Genomic DNA, 14855 nt, shown 5'->3' with positions numbered 1-14855 from the left:
TAATAACTGCGAATACTAACTGTCAGAAATAGTAGTCCGAATAGCGACGGTTATCTCGTAATTAGTTCCAAATCACTGAGTCGAGTTCCGTCCAAAACCTCAAATGGGCCAAAACGATGACAGACATAACACAGCCATTCGCCAGTAATCAGCTAATTAGGTCGATTAACAGATACGTGCAAACAAATTCATCATACAACACTGTGGGGTAAATTGTTGGCTGCAAGAAGCTCTTCGACCTATACAACTCGTGATGATAAATCTTCGGCATTTTTTTACTGATATGATCAACCCGTAGCTGTACACTATTGTCCAATAACAGAGGCTACACGTACTAATACAATAAGTTAACTACATTTGGCTGATACAAACAAAACAGTAGATATGCCATCATTAACTTGAAGAATACAAAACTAATGAATCAAACTAGGAAAGTACAGTGTGGTGTTGTCGTGTCAATCCCGTTCGATCCCCACACTTTACTAACTGAGCGAACATTAGCACAAGACAAACTGCCCTATTCAGGACCACCACATCATTCAGAGAGTGAATACCATTACATTATTGTTTCAATGTTGTTTTAATATTTAACATCAGGTGCTTGAATGCGATCTTCATTACACCACCGCGGAAAAACCGAATAAAAGTATGCCTGTTTATAACAACCTGTTTTGGTTGGCTGCTGTTGAGCTGAGACGGCATAACTTCACGATTGATATTTAAAACTCGTTGCCACCTAAATGCTCATTACTATGCATTACTCATTACATTACTCTGATAGTTACCTCACGGAGTCAAGTGATTTAAACAATGATAATTATTTTAATTAATACTGTTTGTTTTATTATGTTCTAATCTACGATCATAAATATATTCACTTCCAAAATTTAGGGGGTTCGACTGAACCCCCCCAAACTACGGGCCTGGTAAGCGTGCATGATCCCGACGGTTACCAAGCAACATTTGTGTATAATTTTATACCGCGAAATTACATTATATATATATATATTAAATGTTGCCAATGTTCCCAAATATGCGTGTAATTGTTCTTGTGAATACCACAATGTGACAGAAACACAGTCCCGGCATAGCTCCATGTGTCGGAAGCCATTCTCAAAACAGAGCATACCAGTACAATGCGGACAGAAAAAAATGATGGTTTACGGAACGTAACAGTTGAAGACAAAATATAGAGGAGATGAAGATATCCCTATTGTAGCAAAAAACTCCAAACTAATACTAGTAAGAAGTTAACTTCACATAATCTTAATCAAAATCAATCAAGACTGTTTTATTTTTCCGCTTTGTACGCGAACTTTTAATGGCGTAATAATAATGACGAAATGCGGCGTTTATTCCGCCCAAAGTAATTATTTAGTGGACTAAAATCAAGGTATGGGTAGATTAGTAAAACACAAAGCAAAGAAAACGTAAATTCTACACCCCTTTTCCAGAAGTGCCAACCAGTCGAAATGAATGTATTTGAACACATTGGTAAAAATGAAAAAATGCAATAGATGTGCTTGTTAGGAGATTTAGTATAAAAGCAAGATTCATAATCCGACCTAGACAAGAAACAAGTGGATTTGAGTTTCCCAGGTAGCCTAGAGAACCTACCCTATGCACACCACTCTCTATGTAATCGCTCAATGCATGTACATTATGTTCATACAAAAGATGACTATAAACCATTGTCTAAGTATACATTGTGCAGAATTGGGTCTTTAATGTATAGTATTATAGAAGGTAGAAAGACAATACCTTCCATGATATTCGGAAAATAATCTGTTAAATATTCGTTATGTTAATTTTTTTGGTTGAATAATGACCTCTTCATTCACCGCTTAGGAACGAGGACATTGTTTGTATTCGATACTTTTACATCACATTGCCTCAAAATATATTTTTACTCATATTTTGCAGATAACTAAATTTTGCTACATACAATGAAAAATGTCACTATTATATTATATATATACATTACAGGTCACCCCTGGAGTCGTCATTAAACGAAGCACAGGAAACATTGTTGATTCCACTTGCCCTTGATCTATCACGCTGAATCAACGTGCAAATAACTGAAAATATCCCCTAGTACGTCAATGACATAAACAGTCTTAAATTGAAAATAAGATGTTGATTTTCGGTGTTCATTTCAAAATCCTATTTTTGAAATGTCACCCTCACAGGCATGACTCCGAGAAACGTTAAATTGTGATTGCATAACGCCAATCCATCAATTGAAATTATCTATATAATATATTATATATATTATCTAAATTATCTCTATAGATCTATATACACTTTAAAAACTTTAAAAAATAAGCAGGTAATTCAATTCTTAGGCAATTTTTGTGCTGGAAGAATGAAAGAGTTCTCTACAATTAAAAAACGTTTCATCATAAAATTGTATTGCTGTGGATTGAAATAGTTTATATTCATATATGTATATTATTTGCAATTATTAAAGAGTAAAGTAAAAGTAGAATGTCACAATTGCACAAGGCATATCATTTGAGATCTTTACTTGCTAATATCAATTTCAATTACACGTATTTCAATTCCACATTACAGTAAAAGTAAAGAACTGGCTCGTACTTTGATTGAAGGAATTCTACCAACATCAATACAAGGACAAAGATAACATAATCACATAATTTACATGCTTCATGTTTGTTTCTTGCTTGTTTCAAGCAATGTCTTGAACAATATTTGTTATGCTTTACAGCTGAATGACTGTAATATTACAAAGAATACAGAATACTGATTTCAATTGGAAAGACTTGGTTAAAAAACACATGTTTTTATAAACAGAAATAAAATCAATATTAAAATCAATACGCTCAGACATAAGATTGTCTTTTTGTTTGTGACTGTACTTCAACATCTTCATCAGTCTCATTATCCATGCTTTCTTTTGTTGATGGATCATCACTACCTCTCTCATTTTGGCTGCTAAATAATCTTCTTTCCGCTTGGGATGATAGTGACTGTTCTCCAATATCAACACTCTGGTGTAGTTGTTGATCCCTCATGTCAGATTCTGTTTCTTTCAATTGGGATGTCCCAGGCATCTGGTGAATATCTGATATTCTATCAGTATTTGAAGCAGACGTACTTTTCAGTTCAGGTATCTCATCAGTGTAAGTTGGGTTAGTAGCAAATAATGGATAGTTGATATCTGGCCTTTTCTTACTCAAAACATCTGCTGACTGTTTCCTATCCAATTGAATATCAATATCAGATGGTAACAATGGTCTGTTCTTGATCTCTTTATTTTCAGCTCTCTCCACATTATGACCTGAATGCATTTCTTCAGCTGACTGATGTGTTGACCGTTTATTCTCATCTTCAAGATTAACAGACACATCACTTAGATTTTCAGGTGACTCTGAAGTATTTTCTACTGTTGGGTAAGGCTCATCATACCCACTGAGCTGTCTTTGTGGTGTGGAATTTTGTATTCTGTCAGACTCATTCAATTGAATTTCATCTGGATATGGGACATAAAACTGACTTTCTCGTTGATTCTTTTGAAATACTCTTTCTGCCTCAAAATCTAGTGGCACATTGACATCTGCATCCTGATTGTCATAAAATCTACTATTATTGTCTGAGCGTCTTAAATTCTTTATCTGCCGACTCTGATTTACTGAGTTACCATTATCTAATAAACTTTTCTGCAAGGAATACCGATTTCTAATACTAGCTCCTACACTATTCATCTTCATCGGATACATATTGTGCATATCGTCATCGGCTTGTTGTCGTGCCAAGTATTGATCTCGCAGAAGAACAGCCCGTGTATGAGGCAAGGGTGAATCATCAAATGCATCATCCACACCAATGACAAAAGGTATTATTCGTTCTGATTTCCTGTATGCAATTAGTTCAGGATTCTTCAGTAGAGTATATGCAATCTGCCAGTGGTACACAGCTTTCTTGTACGACTGAGAATATATGGGTTCTGTAATGATACAAAGTTGCAATCAATATCATGAAATGCACATCGAAAATAAATTTTGCAGAAACGTGAAAATCACACACTACTTTTTCTACTTTCCGACTAAGTTTTGCAGCTTTCAAATCCAATTGTTCAACTTTTCTTCCTCCATTTTTGACTTTGCAAATCAGCTTTTTTGACTTTCACGCTAACTTACAATGTTGGAAATTTTGTACATTGCATTGTGTATATCTGTTGACCAGACATTCCCCTGTATTTTCTATTATGTCTCCTGTTGTGTGTCTAAGTCCAAGTGTGGGAATCAATATATTTTGTACTTTGTTTCCTTTCCAGTGTTTTGTTATCATTTAACAATCTGGAGATGCATTACAACAGATCTGTTAAATTAATAATTTTACATATGAATTCAATTACCAGATTTCACATAAATGAATGTATACTGCTGTTAACAGTACTATATGGAGAAAGGAAAAGATGTAATGAACAAGAGAATCAGCTAAACACCCAAATAACGAAAACATATTAAATAGATACAAGTGCACATGTATCAGAATTAACATGTATCTGTTGACCAGGAATCCATCCTATATTTTCTACTACCATGAGTGTCAAATCCAAAAGTTTGTGTCATATGTGTCATATCATGTCTTGTTGGATCAGTACATATATGTCATATCATGTCTTGTTGGATCAGTACATATATGTCATATCATGTCTTGTTGGATCAGTACATATGTGTCATATCATGTCTTGTTGGATCAGTACATATGTGTCATATCATGTCTTGTTGGATCAGTACATATATGTCATATCATGTCTTGTTGGACAGACATACATAGACAGACAGACAGACAGGCAGACAGACAGACAGACAGACAGACAGACATAAATCTATAGATCACTTGAGACGAATCAATGTTGGTGTTAGTTTCAAATGAGTTTTCTCTCCTCACTAACCACCATCCAAAGTATATGATCTGCGGTAATTGTAACTACCACGACTACTAAGACTCCTCCTATTGTGACTTGAAGTATCATTGCCACTGCCATCACCATTTTCAGTGTCATATCTATGTTTCTTGCTAAGACTGTTAACTAATAGTTGACAAAAGCATGCCAGGACTGGGTGACAGTGACTGTTTTCAACAGACAACATTCCAACATAAGCCATAAAACCTGAAATGAAATAGGAAAGATTAAATAACAGGTTAAATAGAATGTTTATAAATTTAAAGACTTTTGTTCAATTCATATTCCAGTACTCTGGGGCCACAGGTATTACATATTCACAGACCAGCATTAAGTTTAAAAAGTCAGCTTATATGTTGTATACTAGTAATTAAATCGGTGTTCAGTTTTGGCAGGCGAATATCTTTTACAATTACCAACAGGTTTGCATCATACAATCATCTTTCTTTGTACCTCATTACTATTTTATAGGAAACACAGTTATTGGCCAATCACCAAAGAACATTCAAATGTGCTTGTTTGTTTGTTATTACTCACCTCGATCCATAGCTTCATAGCCCCTCATGAGTAATGGCCGATCTATTCGACCCAAAAATAGCACACCAAGAATCATTCCAATAATTATACGAAGCAAGCACACAATAAGACCAAGTGCAATATTATAGAAAAATAAAAAATATTCAAAGTTGCAGTACAGCCGCCTGAAAAAAAGAAAGCTTAGAATGAACACCTGCATGTGCATGAAAATCTAGATAAGATTAGCATATTAAACAAGAAGTCTGTCAGTTAATGCAGCTCTGTGGTTTGAGATAAAACTGTGAAAGCAATATAATTCACTTGATGAAAGTCAATAGAAAACTATATATATCATAAAAAAAATTTCAATAAAATATCAAGTAAATTTTGTGGCGATATCCTCAAGCACCTATATGTACCAATGTTTCACTAAAATTTGTGCAACAGATACAGCTTAGTACATATAGTAAGTTATGCAAAGCAGGAACTTAATTTGGATAGATTTTAATGTAAAATGGCTTAGTCTTTTCCATGAAACGAAACAAAATGAAACTCTAACCTTAAATTTTGAAGTCACAGAAATAAATTTGTCAAGATTATTCAGTTTCCACCTCTTTTCCGCCTACTTTGCAGCTCGATTTATTTGTGCTGACACGACGTGACAGCCATTTTGGAATTGTTGAACATTGATGGCACTATTCATTTCAGGTTTCGCAGTGTGAAATTTTCTCAGATATTATTAGTTCAATGAAAAAAATGCGACATAGGGTTAGGGTTTCATTTTGTTTCGTTTCGTGGTAAAGCTATATATGACAACACAACACCTACACTTACTTTCATTGAAAACAGACATATGTGCTTCTTGGCATATCAATATTACAAGATGAGTACATAAGAGTGATGAACAACCCATAACATCATTGGCTCAATTTGCATTGCATTGCAGGAAAAAATGCATTGAGAGGTGAAATTTCACTTTTTTAACTTTTTATATAGCACAAAACGTCCTTGTTCTTGAGTGAAAATTTCAAAAAAAAATTTGCATTGAAAAAGGTCATTACAGTAAACCAAAAACACCAGTGGAAGACAGATTATGTACCCATTGTAACGAAGTTGAAAATGAGGAACATCATTTAATACATTGTACATTATACACAAAACAAAGAGACACAATGTTTCACACTTGTCACACGCAACGTAATATTACCGTAATTGGTATAGTACAGGTGTGATGGTTCAAATACCAAAATGGCAACAGTAACAGAAAGACTTCCCTGGCGGCGATGATAAAATACGAACACGGAGCCAACAGATGAGGTTTCAACTGGTACTGGTATTATTATACTCTGCAAACATCAAGTACAATAACGCGGTAAAACTCCACTACTCCAATGACTAGATACTTAAACTCCAATACAATTCAACGAGATCTCGGATCTGAACTCAGTGCTGAACAACTTCCCTATATATACCCCCACTGTCTATAAATAGACCATTACATCAGCATACATAATGAGCCTGGAACTTACTACAAATTTCTAGAATGTTCCATTACCTTCTATTGCCTCCTACAGTGTTCTATTACCTATTCAACCAGTTTCTAAAAAAAATCTAGAATATTCCACCCAGACACAGTACGGTTCTAGAACATTCTCAGTGACACGGAAGTGGTAAATAAGTCGTATGCGACAACTATCAACAGTGCAAATGCAAATTTTCTGAATTTGGAATAAAAAAAAAGTTAAACTATATATTACAATCAAAAGATTAAGACGCTATTATAACCTTCTATGTGTACTTGAGTATTTTAAACAATAAATGAACAAACTAAAGAATAAACACAGTCACATTTATTTTACTTTTTATTTATTCAACTTTTGCTTACTTACTTTTTAGTTATTCATCATTCACTTTATTACATTTTTAACACCAAATTAGAAATGTTAAATTTTCTACATGGTTGTAATAAAGCAGTTATCTATCTATCAAAGCAAAAGCATGTGTATATATTACAACATGATATACAGTGATTTTAATGCATTTTAAAACTAAAACAGCTATCATTCAATAGGATGGTGAAACCATTACATGTTTCCTTATCAAAATGCAATTCTGTTGTTTGGATGAAAATATAACACACAAATTTGGTTAATTCATTTATCATATGGCTAAATTTATAATTTGTTTCAAAACTGAAAACAATTATGCAAATTATGTTTATGCAAACAATCCAACAGAACCTGTTGTGTTGTGATACATAAACATGACTTATGTGTGTAACCATCTTTACCTGTTCTTCAGTGCCAATGGTTTGTCCTCATCAAGTTCATTGATTCTGTCTTGAATAAGGAAATACTTGGATAACAGTACTTGACCAAACATGACAAAAATGGCAACTGAGAAAAACGGCCTATAGAAAAAATATCAATAATAATAATAATAAATATCAAATAAGACAAACACATATTTAAAACTGATGTGGAGTTGAAATAATGGCTTTGTTCATGTGGTCCTAGAGATTCACAACTGATTCCCAGAACACCATGTAAAATAAGACATGAATGTCACAGTCCCCATCATTTAATTATGAAATACTCATGTTAAAATAATACATGTAACATCTGAAAAAACAGGTGAATTAATATGTACTCTATGTGGGTACAACTCATCATAAAGTGATTTTCCTTAATCTAGTATTGTACTGATAACTGAAAACTTCCATTGACTCATGGAATGCAATTTTTACAGTTTAAAAATATATACCAGTAATATACAACAACATTCCTAACCATTTTTTGTTTTCATAAAACCAAACAAAAACCAGACTGTGGTCCATTTCTGTCAATGATTCGGATCAAGGTCATGACATCACTGAAAACCCTAGCATTACCATCTAACCTAATTATTTATTCTGAGCATGCTCAGTTGTTCTCTCAGTGTTGTTGGAAGAGGTATTTTATGATGAAAATCGTGAAAAAAAGGATTTTCAGATCTGGAAAAAAAAATTATTATGTGCATAATCAACAGAGACTTTTTCATCAACCTGCCAAGTTTCATTGATATCTGCTGCAGCATTTCTGAGAAAATGTTAGAGATGTAAAGGAAACGTCATGGAAGGAAACCGGAAATAAGAAAGTATACTCCCCTTTTCAGGCTGAAACGGGAACTAATAAGCAGTTGAAGTTGAAATTACTGGTATACATTTTGTCTTTCCAAGTTTTCTCCTTTTGATTTGTTTCACTCATTGAGCATTGTAACAAAAACTATTAAGACATGGTTCCAGCATCACATAATATTCATCGCATTACTATTTAATATATGAGGTTCATAATTAGAAAACTAGTTTGGTTATACCTAAAGTTTTTTCAAAAAAGAAAAATTGTGTTTAAACATAGCCCTGAACCAAATGTAAACCTGTCTAACTCAATATTTACAGTTTATTAAATAATACAAAAATTACTTTATTTTCACATCAAATTTATTTTCTTTGAAAAAATGAATCAGTGAAATTAAAATCCAGCGAAAAGTACCTTTTTGTTTTATATGTTACATTCAACTCATCAAAAATCAGCGAAAACTTCCAAAAACAGTCAAAACATTTTTGCAGCAAAAATTAATTCCAGCTAAAATAAATTATTTTATAATAATAGAAATACCAGTGTGTAAAATAAAACATTTTCTTGTTTCAAATTGTAGACATATTACTTACACTAGGACTTGTAAAATGTACAATAATGCTTGATACGAGTGATCCACAAATGGTACAATAAACAAGTAAGTAAATAATACAATAAGAAGCCAAAGAAATATCTGGAGAACCACATAACCTGTAAATTAGAAAATCATAGTCATAACAGTCGAGACTAACCATCCAATCATATAAGTGTATCTTCAACAGGTTAAATATATCTTGATCAATGTATTTTGTCTTTTAGGTCTCTGCACACTAAACAAAGATTCAGTCTAAAACTCCTTTAACAACAGGTAGCAAAAAATTGGCCTGGACAATAATATGTTTTATCCCAGGGGTTTTTGTGAGTCTTTAGGAGAGGAAAGAATTAGAAGCTGTGCCAATATGCAGAGGGTGCTTACACTGATTGCAAGTCTGTTGTAATTTTACGGTTACAGGACTTTCGCGTTCACTCCGCGTTTACGCAATATATATTCATTATTTATATTTAAGAATTTTTCATCAGAATCGCAACAGACTGCAAGCAAGTCTAACAGTGATACTACTAGGGGAGGTATGTAAATGTGTCGAAATTGGCGTAGTGCTTGTGGTAAGTGCTAGTAGCACTAATTCGAAAAAGTACTAGATCTAGTGCTAAAATGGCATTGATATTGTGTTGTCAACGACGTCGAGACATCTTGTAATTGTCCGAAAATAAATTAATATTTATGGAAAATTGTAACAGTTGTATCTTTCATTCATTGGAAATGTGCTGCAGTGGGAATATTGAGAATGTACAGGAATGTCATTGTCCACGTTTGTCAAAATAGACCTTTGAAACACCGCGATCGGCCAGGAAACTAGCTCCATGGACGGTAAAACTGCAGGTCAAACTTCGCAATTTTTACAAATTGTGAATAGATACACTGTATGAAATGGTATTATGTGGAAGTTTGTGTTTTCAGCTTCGGTGTATGTAAACTTGTATGTAAATGGTGAAATTCAGTGTTGATTTTTTTTTAAATCGCTGACGTGCCGTTTTATTTCTAGTCGGCGCCACACTTAATGAAAATAGATCTTCAATGAAATTATGATGCCATATATGAACTTAATAAAATTTTGTATACTCCTAGTCTAAGTCCCTGGTTCCTGTAAAGCTTGGTGGATTTTGTGTGTACGGCGACCTGTGAATGGGCATGTTGTTCATCAGTACCGCTGCGAACCAGACAGAAAATGAACTGTTGTCTGGTTGTCATGACATTGACTTTTGCGGGCATAATCAACCAATGGTAAAAGTGGATTCACGCAATCCTTTTGTTACATTGTACCACGGAGGTACTGTGTACTAACGGAAGGAGCCACAACGGTTCTTAAGTGGCTTATTTCCTTTTCTTTCAACCAAAGTTAATCCTAATAAGGATATTGTCTAGCTCATCTTTGATGTCGAAGATAGTTTGCGATTGCTTACACAAGTAACCAGTTGGCGGAATATGAAAGAACCTCGCCAATTTTTTAATGTGACCATATTATATATGTCTAGACACTTTCTCTGCAATAATATTTTTTAGGAGTCCTTAGGATTTTTTGTTGTAGACTCTCGAAATCTTGTTCTTGTTACAATTGCTAATAATTAAAACATGTTCGTCTGTTGAATTTCCTGTTGTGAAATGCGTATTTTAACCCTTCACAGCTAAACAAACCCAGTGCGCATTTGTGATGACCGTAGTTTCATAATGCACATATATTTTATGGTCACAGTAAAAAAAAGGGTGATTTTTCGGCAGTTTTTAATTTTTTTTTTTTATATTTTGGCGTAATTTTTCGTACATTTCAATCTTACTGACGCCTAAGATAGTCTATTTAAGTTTTTATTCAAGATCGTGTTTATTGTTACTAGCGTGAATGGGTAAGCTTCGTTTGGCCAAAGAGCTGTTATCACTGCAAACAATGTTAAATTCTTCTTCTAATGCTCAGTTCATCTTTTGAAAACAACTATTTTTTTATTTTCCCATCAAAATCCAAGCCAAAAGGGGGGTGCGGCTACTTCCACATTAAGTGGCAATATTCACTCCATTCACACACAGTGAGACTACTAGGGAGCAATACTCACTCCATTCACACACAGTGAGACTACTCGAGGGCAATACTCACTCCATTCACACACAGTGAGACTACGAGGGGGCAATACTCACTCCATTCACACACAGTGAGACTACTAGGGGGCTAACCCACTCCATTCACACACAGTGAGACTACTAGGGGTCTAACTCACTCCATTCACACACAGTGAGACTACTAGGGGGCAATATTCACTCCACAGGAAATACGCAATTTGATATCCAATGCCACTCAATGCCAATCGCACTGTGCACATTTTAGCGCTAGATCTAGTGCCATTTTAGCGCTAGATCTAGTGTCATTTTAGCGCTAGATCTAGTACTTTTTCGAATTAGTGCTACTAGCACTCACCACTTGCACTATACGCCCATTTTGACACATTTACATACATGACAAGGAGCAATACTCACTCCATTCACACACAGTGAGACAACTAGGGGGAAATATTCACTCCATTTACACACAGTGAGACTACTAGAGGGCAATATTCACTCCATTCACACACATTGAGACTACTAGGGGTAATACTCACTCCACAAGAAATAAGCAATTTGATATCCTGGATACTTCAGACTTTCAGCCTACAAATTAAGTATATTTCAAGTTTAAAGTAATAATAATATTAAAAATGACAGGTTTCGAGCCTGCGTGGCTCATGGCAAATTGCACTTGCTTGATGCGATTATTTGACGAACGTTTCATGTCTAGAATGCAATGTTCTTAACAAGTCCTCTGGTATTTTGCTATTATGAACCACGTTGAATCAGCAAACATAACCATTTATAGTCATTTGTCCAATGTCATTCATAATTAAGGAGTTAATTGATGTTATTAATCATGATACTATATGCTAAATTGCTTTTCAAACAAGCAAGCAGTTTTCAAGAAGATAATTTTCAAGATGGCCGCCAAAACCACTTGAATCGTGGAAAATATTTTCATGAACACATAATCATCTTATTGAAGAGATGTTGTATGCCAACTTTTGTTTCAATCTGGCAAATTGTTCATGAGTTATAGCGTAATTTCACTTTTTACTAAATCCAAGATGGCTGTTAAAAGAAGCCATTTTTCAAAAATCTGCTTGAAAACCTTTGTAGAGCTATCAACAAAGGTTCCATATTCTAAACTGCTTGTCAAACAAGCATGCAGTTTTTAAGAAGATGATTTTTTTATTTTTTTTTTGCATTTTTTTGATAAATTCAAGATGGCTGCCAAAACCACTTGAATCATGGGAAATATTTTCACAAACACATAATCATCATATTAAACGGATATTGTATGCCAACTTTTGTTTCAATCTGGCAAATTGTTCATGAGTTATAGCGTAATTTCACTTTTTACTAAATCCAAGATAGCTGCCAAAGGAAGCCATTTTTCGAAAATCTGCTTCAGTAACTTTGTAGATCTATCAACAGAGATACTATATGCTAAATTGATTGTCAAACAAGCAAGCAGTTTTTAAGTAGATAATTTTTTGAGGTTTTTTGCATTTTTGTGATAAATTCAAGATGGCCGCCAAAACCACCTGAGTCTTGGGAAATATTTTTATAAACACATAATCATCTTATTGAAGGGATGTTGTATGCCAACTTTGGTGTCAATCTGGCAAATTGTTCATGAGTTATAGCGTAATTTCACTTTTTACTAAATCCAAGATGGCTGCCAAAGGAAGACATTTTTCAAAAATCTGCTTCAGTAACTTTGTAGAACTATGGTCATAGATGCTGCAAAGCAAATTTCTAATCACATGAATGAGCCATTTTTAAGAAGAAGATTTTTAAAGTTTTTTATCATTTTCAGAAAATCCAATATGGCGGCCAAGGTCACATGATCGCTAAAGATCTTATTGCTGATATTTGCTAGACATGAGCCAATTATGCCACACAAAAAAACCAGAAGTTCCTAGACCCCCAGAAAGTAGTGCAATTGAGCACTTCTGGTTTGTGTTCTACCTAAGATGGCGGCCAGGTCATGTGATCTACATGGCTGGTTTTGGGGTATGCACCACAACTCATTGCTTTTTATCAGCATGCAAAATGGCAAATCAATCGCAGCATTATTTTTCAAGTTACAGTGCTTACAAAACACGGCGGAAAAATAATAATAAGAATATACATAGCAATTACAATAGGGTTTCGCCCTTTAGTGCTCGAAACCCTAATAATATCATAATTATATTAAAAAAACAAAAAAACATTACTGACAATAGTTGCGGAAGTGTTTCCTTGTTTTTCTGGTAGAATTGCCCTTCGACCTCGCCACATTCGTCTCAAATGTTTCCTGTATAAATTTTTTAACATTTTTAAAAATTAACATGGTTAAATTTATGAAAAAATTAACAATTCACATAGTCTGAAATCTAGTGTAGTATTGTTCATGCCATCATATTTAGTAGTCCATTCTCATATCACACACATGTACTAATAATATAAAATCAAAACAAATCCATTAGAGTTACAGTGTGATGTCATATCTAGTAGTCCAGTCCCATATCACACACATGTAATGAGATGCATATCACCACAGTGTGATGTCATATCTAGCAGTCTGGTCCCATATCACACACATGTAATGAGATGCATATCACCACAGTGTGATGTCATATCTAGCAGTCTGGTCCCATATCACACACATGTAATGAGATGCATATCACCACAGTGTGATGTCATATCTAGTAGTCCAGTCCCATATCACACACATGTATTGGGATGCATATCACCACAGTGTGATGTCATATCTAGTAGTCCGGCCCCATATCACACACATCTAATAGGATGCATATCACCACAGTGTGATGTCATATCTAGTAGTCTGGTCCCATATCACACACATGTAATGGAATGCATATCACCAGTGTGATGTCATAACTAGTAGTCTGGTCCCATATTACACACATGTAATGTGATGCATATCACCAGTGTGATTTCATATCTAGTAGTCCAGTTCCATATCACACACATGTAATGGGATGCATATCACCACAGTGTGATGTCATATCTAGTAGTCCAGTCCCATATCACACACATGTAATGGGATGCATATCACCACAGTGTGATGTCATATCTAGTAGTCCGGCCCCATATCACACACATGTAATGAGATGCATATCACCACAGTGTGATGTAATATCTAGTAGTCCAGTCCCATATCACACACATGTATTGGGATGCATATCACCACAGTGTGATGTCATATCTAGTAGTCCGGCCCCATATCACACACATGTAATGAGATGCATATCACCACAGTGTGATGTCATATCTAGTAGTCCGGCCCCATATCACACACATGTATTGGGATGGATATCACCACAGTGCGATGTCATATCTAGTAGTCCAGTCCCATATCACACACATGTATTGGGATGCATATCACCACAGTGCGATGTCATATCTAGTAGTCCAGTCCCATATCACACACATGTAATGGAATGCATATCACCACAGTGTGATGTCATATCTAGTAGTCCAGTCCCATATCACACACATGTAATGAGATGCATATCACCACAGTGTGATGTCATATCTAGTAGTCCAGTCCCATATCACACACATGTAATGAGATGCATATCACCACAGTGTGATGTCATATCTAGTAGTCCGGCCCCATATCACA

At 34.7% G+C, this 14855-nt stretch overlaps 1 protein-coding gene across 1 annotated transcript in view; it reads right to left on the bottom strand.

The window, feature by feature from the left end:
- Nucleotides 1-2508: 2508 nt before the first annotated feature.
- LOC144351400 (stimulated by retinoic acid gene 6 protein-like) overlaps nt 2509-14855 on the bottom strand; it is a 42317-nt gene continuing 29970 nt past the window's right edge. The window contains exons 10-16 of the mRNA XM_085506780.1: nt 13445-13520; nt 11770-11818; nt 9159-9276; nt 7740-7859; nt 5471-5634; nt 4922-5140; nt 2509-3967 (exon numbers count right to left, since the gene is read on the bottom strand). Coding sequence (XP_085362906.1) covers nt 2844-3967; nt 4922-5140; nt 5471-5634; nt 7740-7859; nt 9159-9276; nt 11770-11818; nt 13445-13520 — 1870 coding nt within the window. The 3' untranslated portion in view covers nt 2509-2843. The remainder of the gene's footprint in view (nt 3968-4921; nt 5141-5470; nt 5635-7739; nt 7860-9158; nt 9277-11769; nt 11819-13444; nt 13521-14855) is intronic.

Source organism: Saccoglossus kowalevskii, chromosome 13 (genome assembly GCF_978046115.1).
Source record: "Saccoglossus kowalevskii chromosome 13, keSacKowa6.1, whole genome shotgun sequence".
NCBI classification, from domain to species: Eukaryota; Metazoa; Hemichordata; class Enteropneusta; family Harrimaniidae; genus Saccoglossus; species Saccoglossus kowalevskii.
This window is presented reverse-complemented; position numbering and strand designations above follow the sequence as displayed.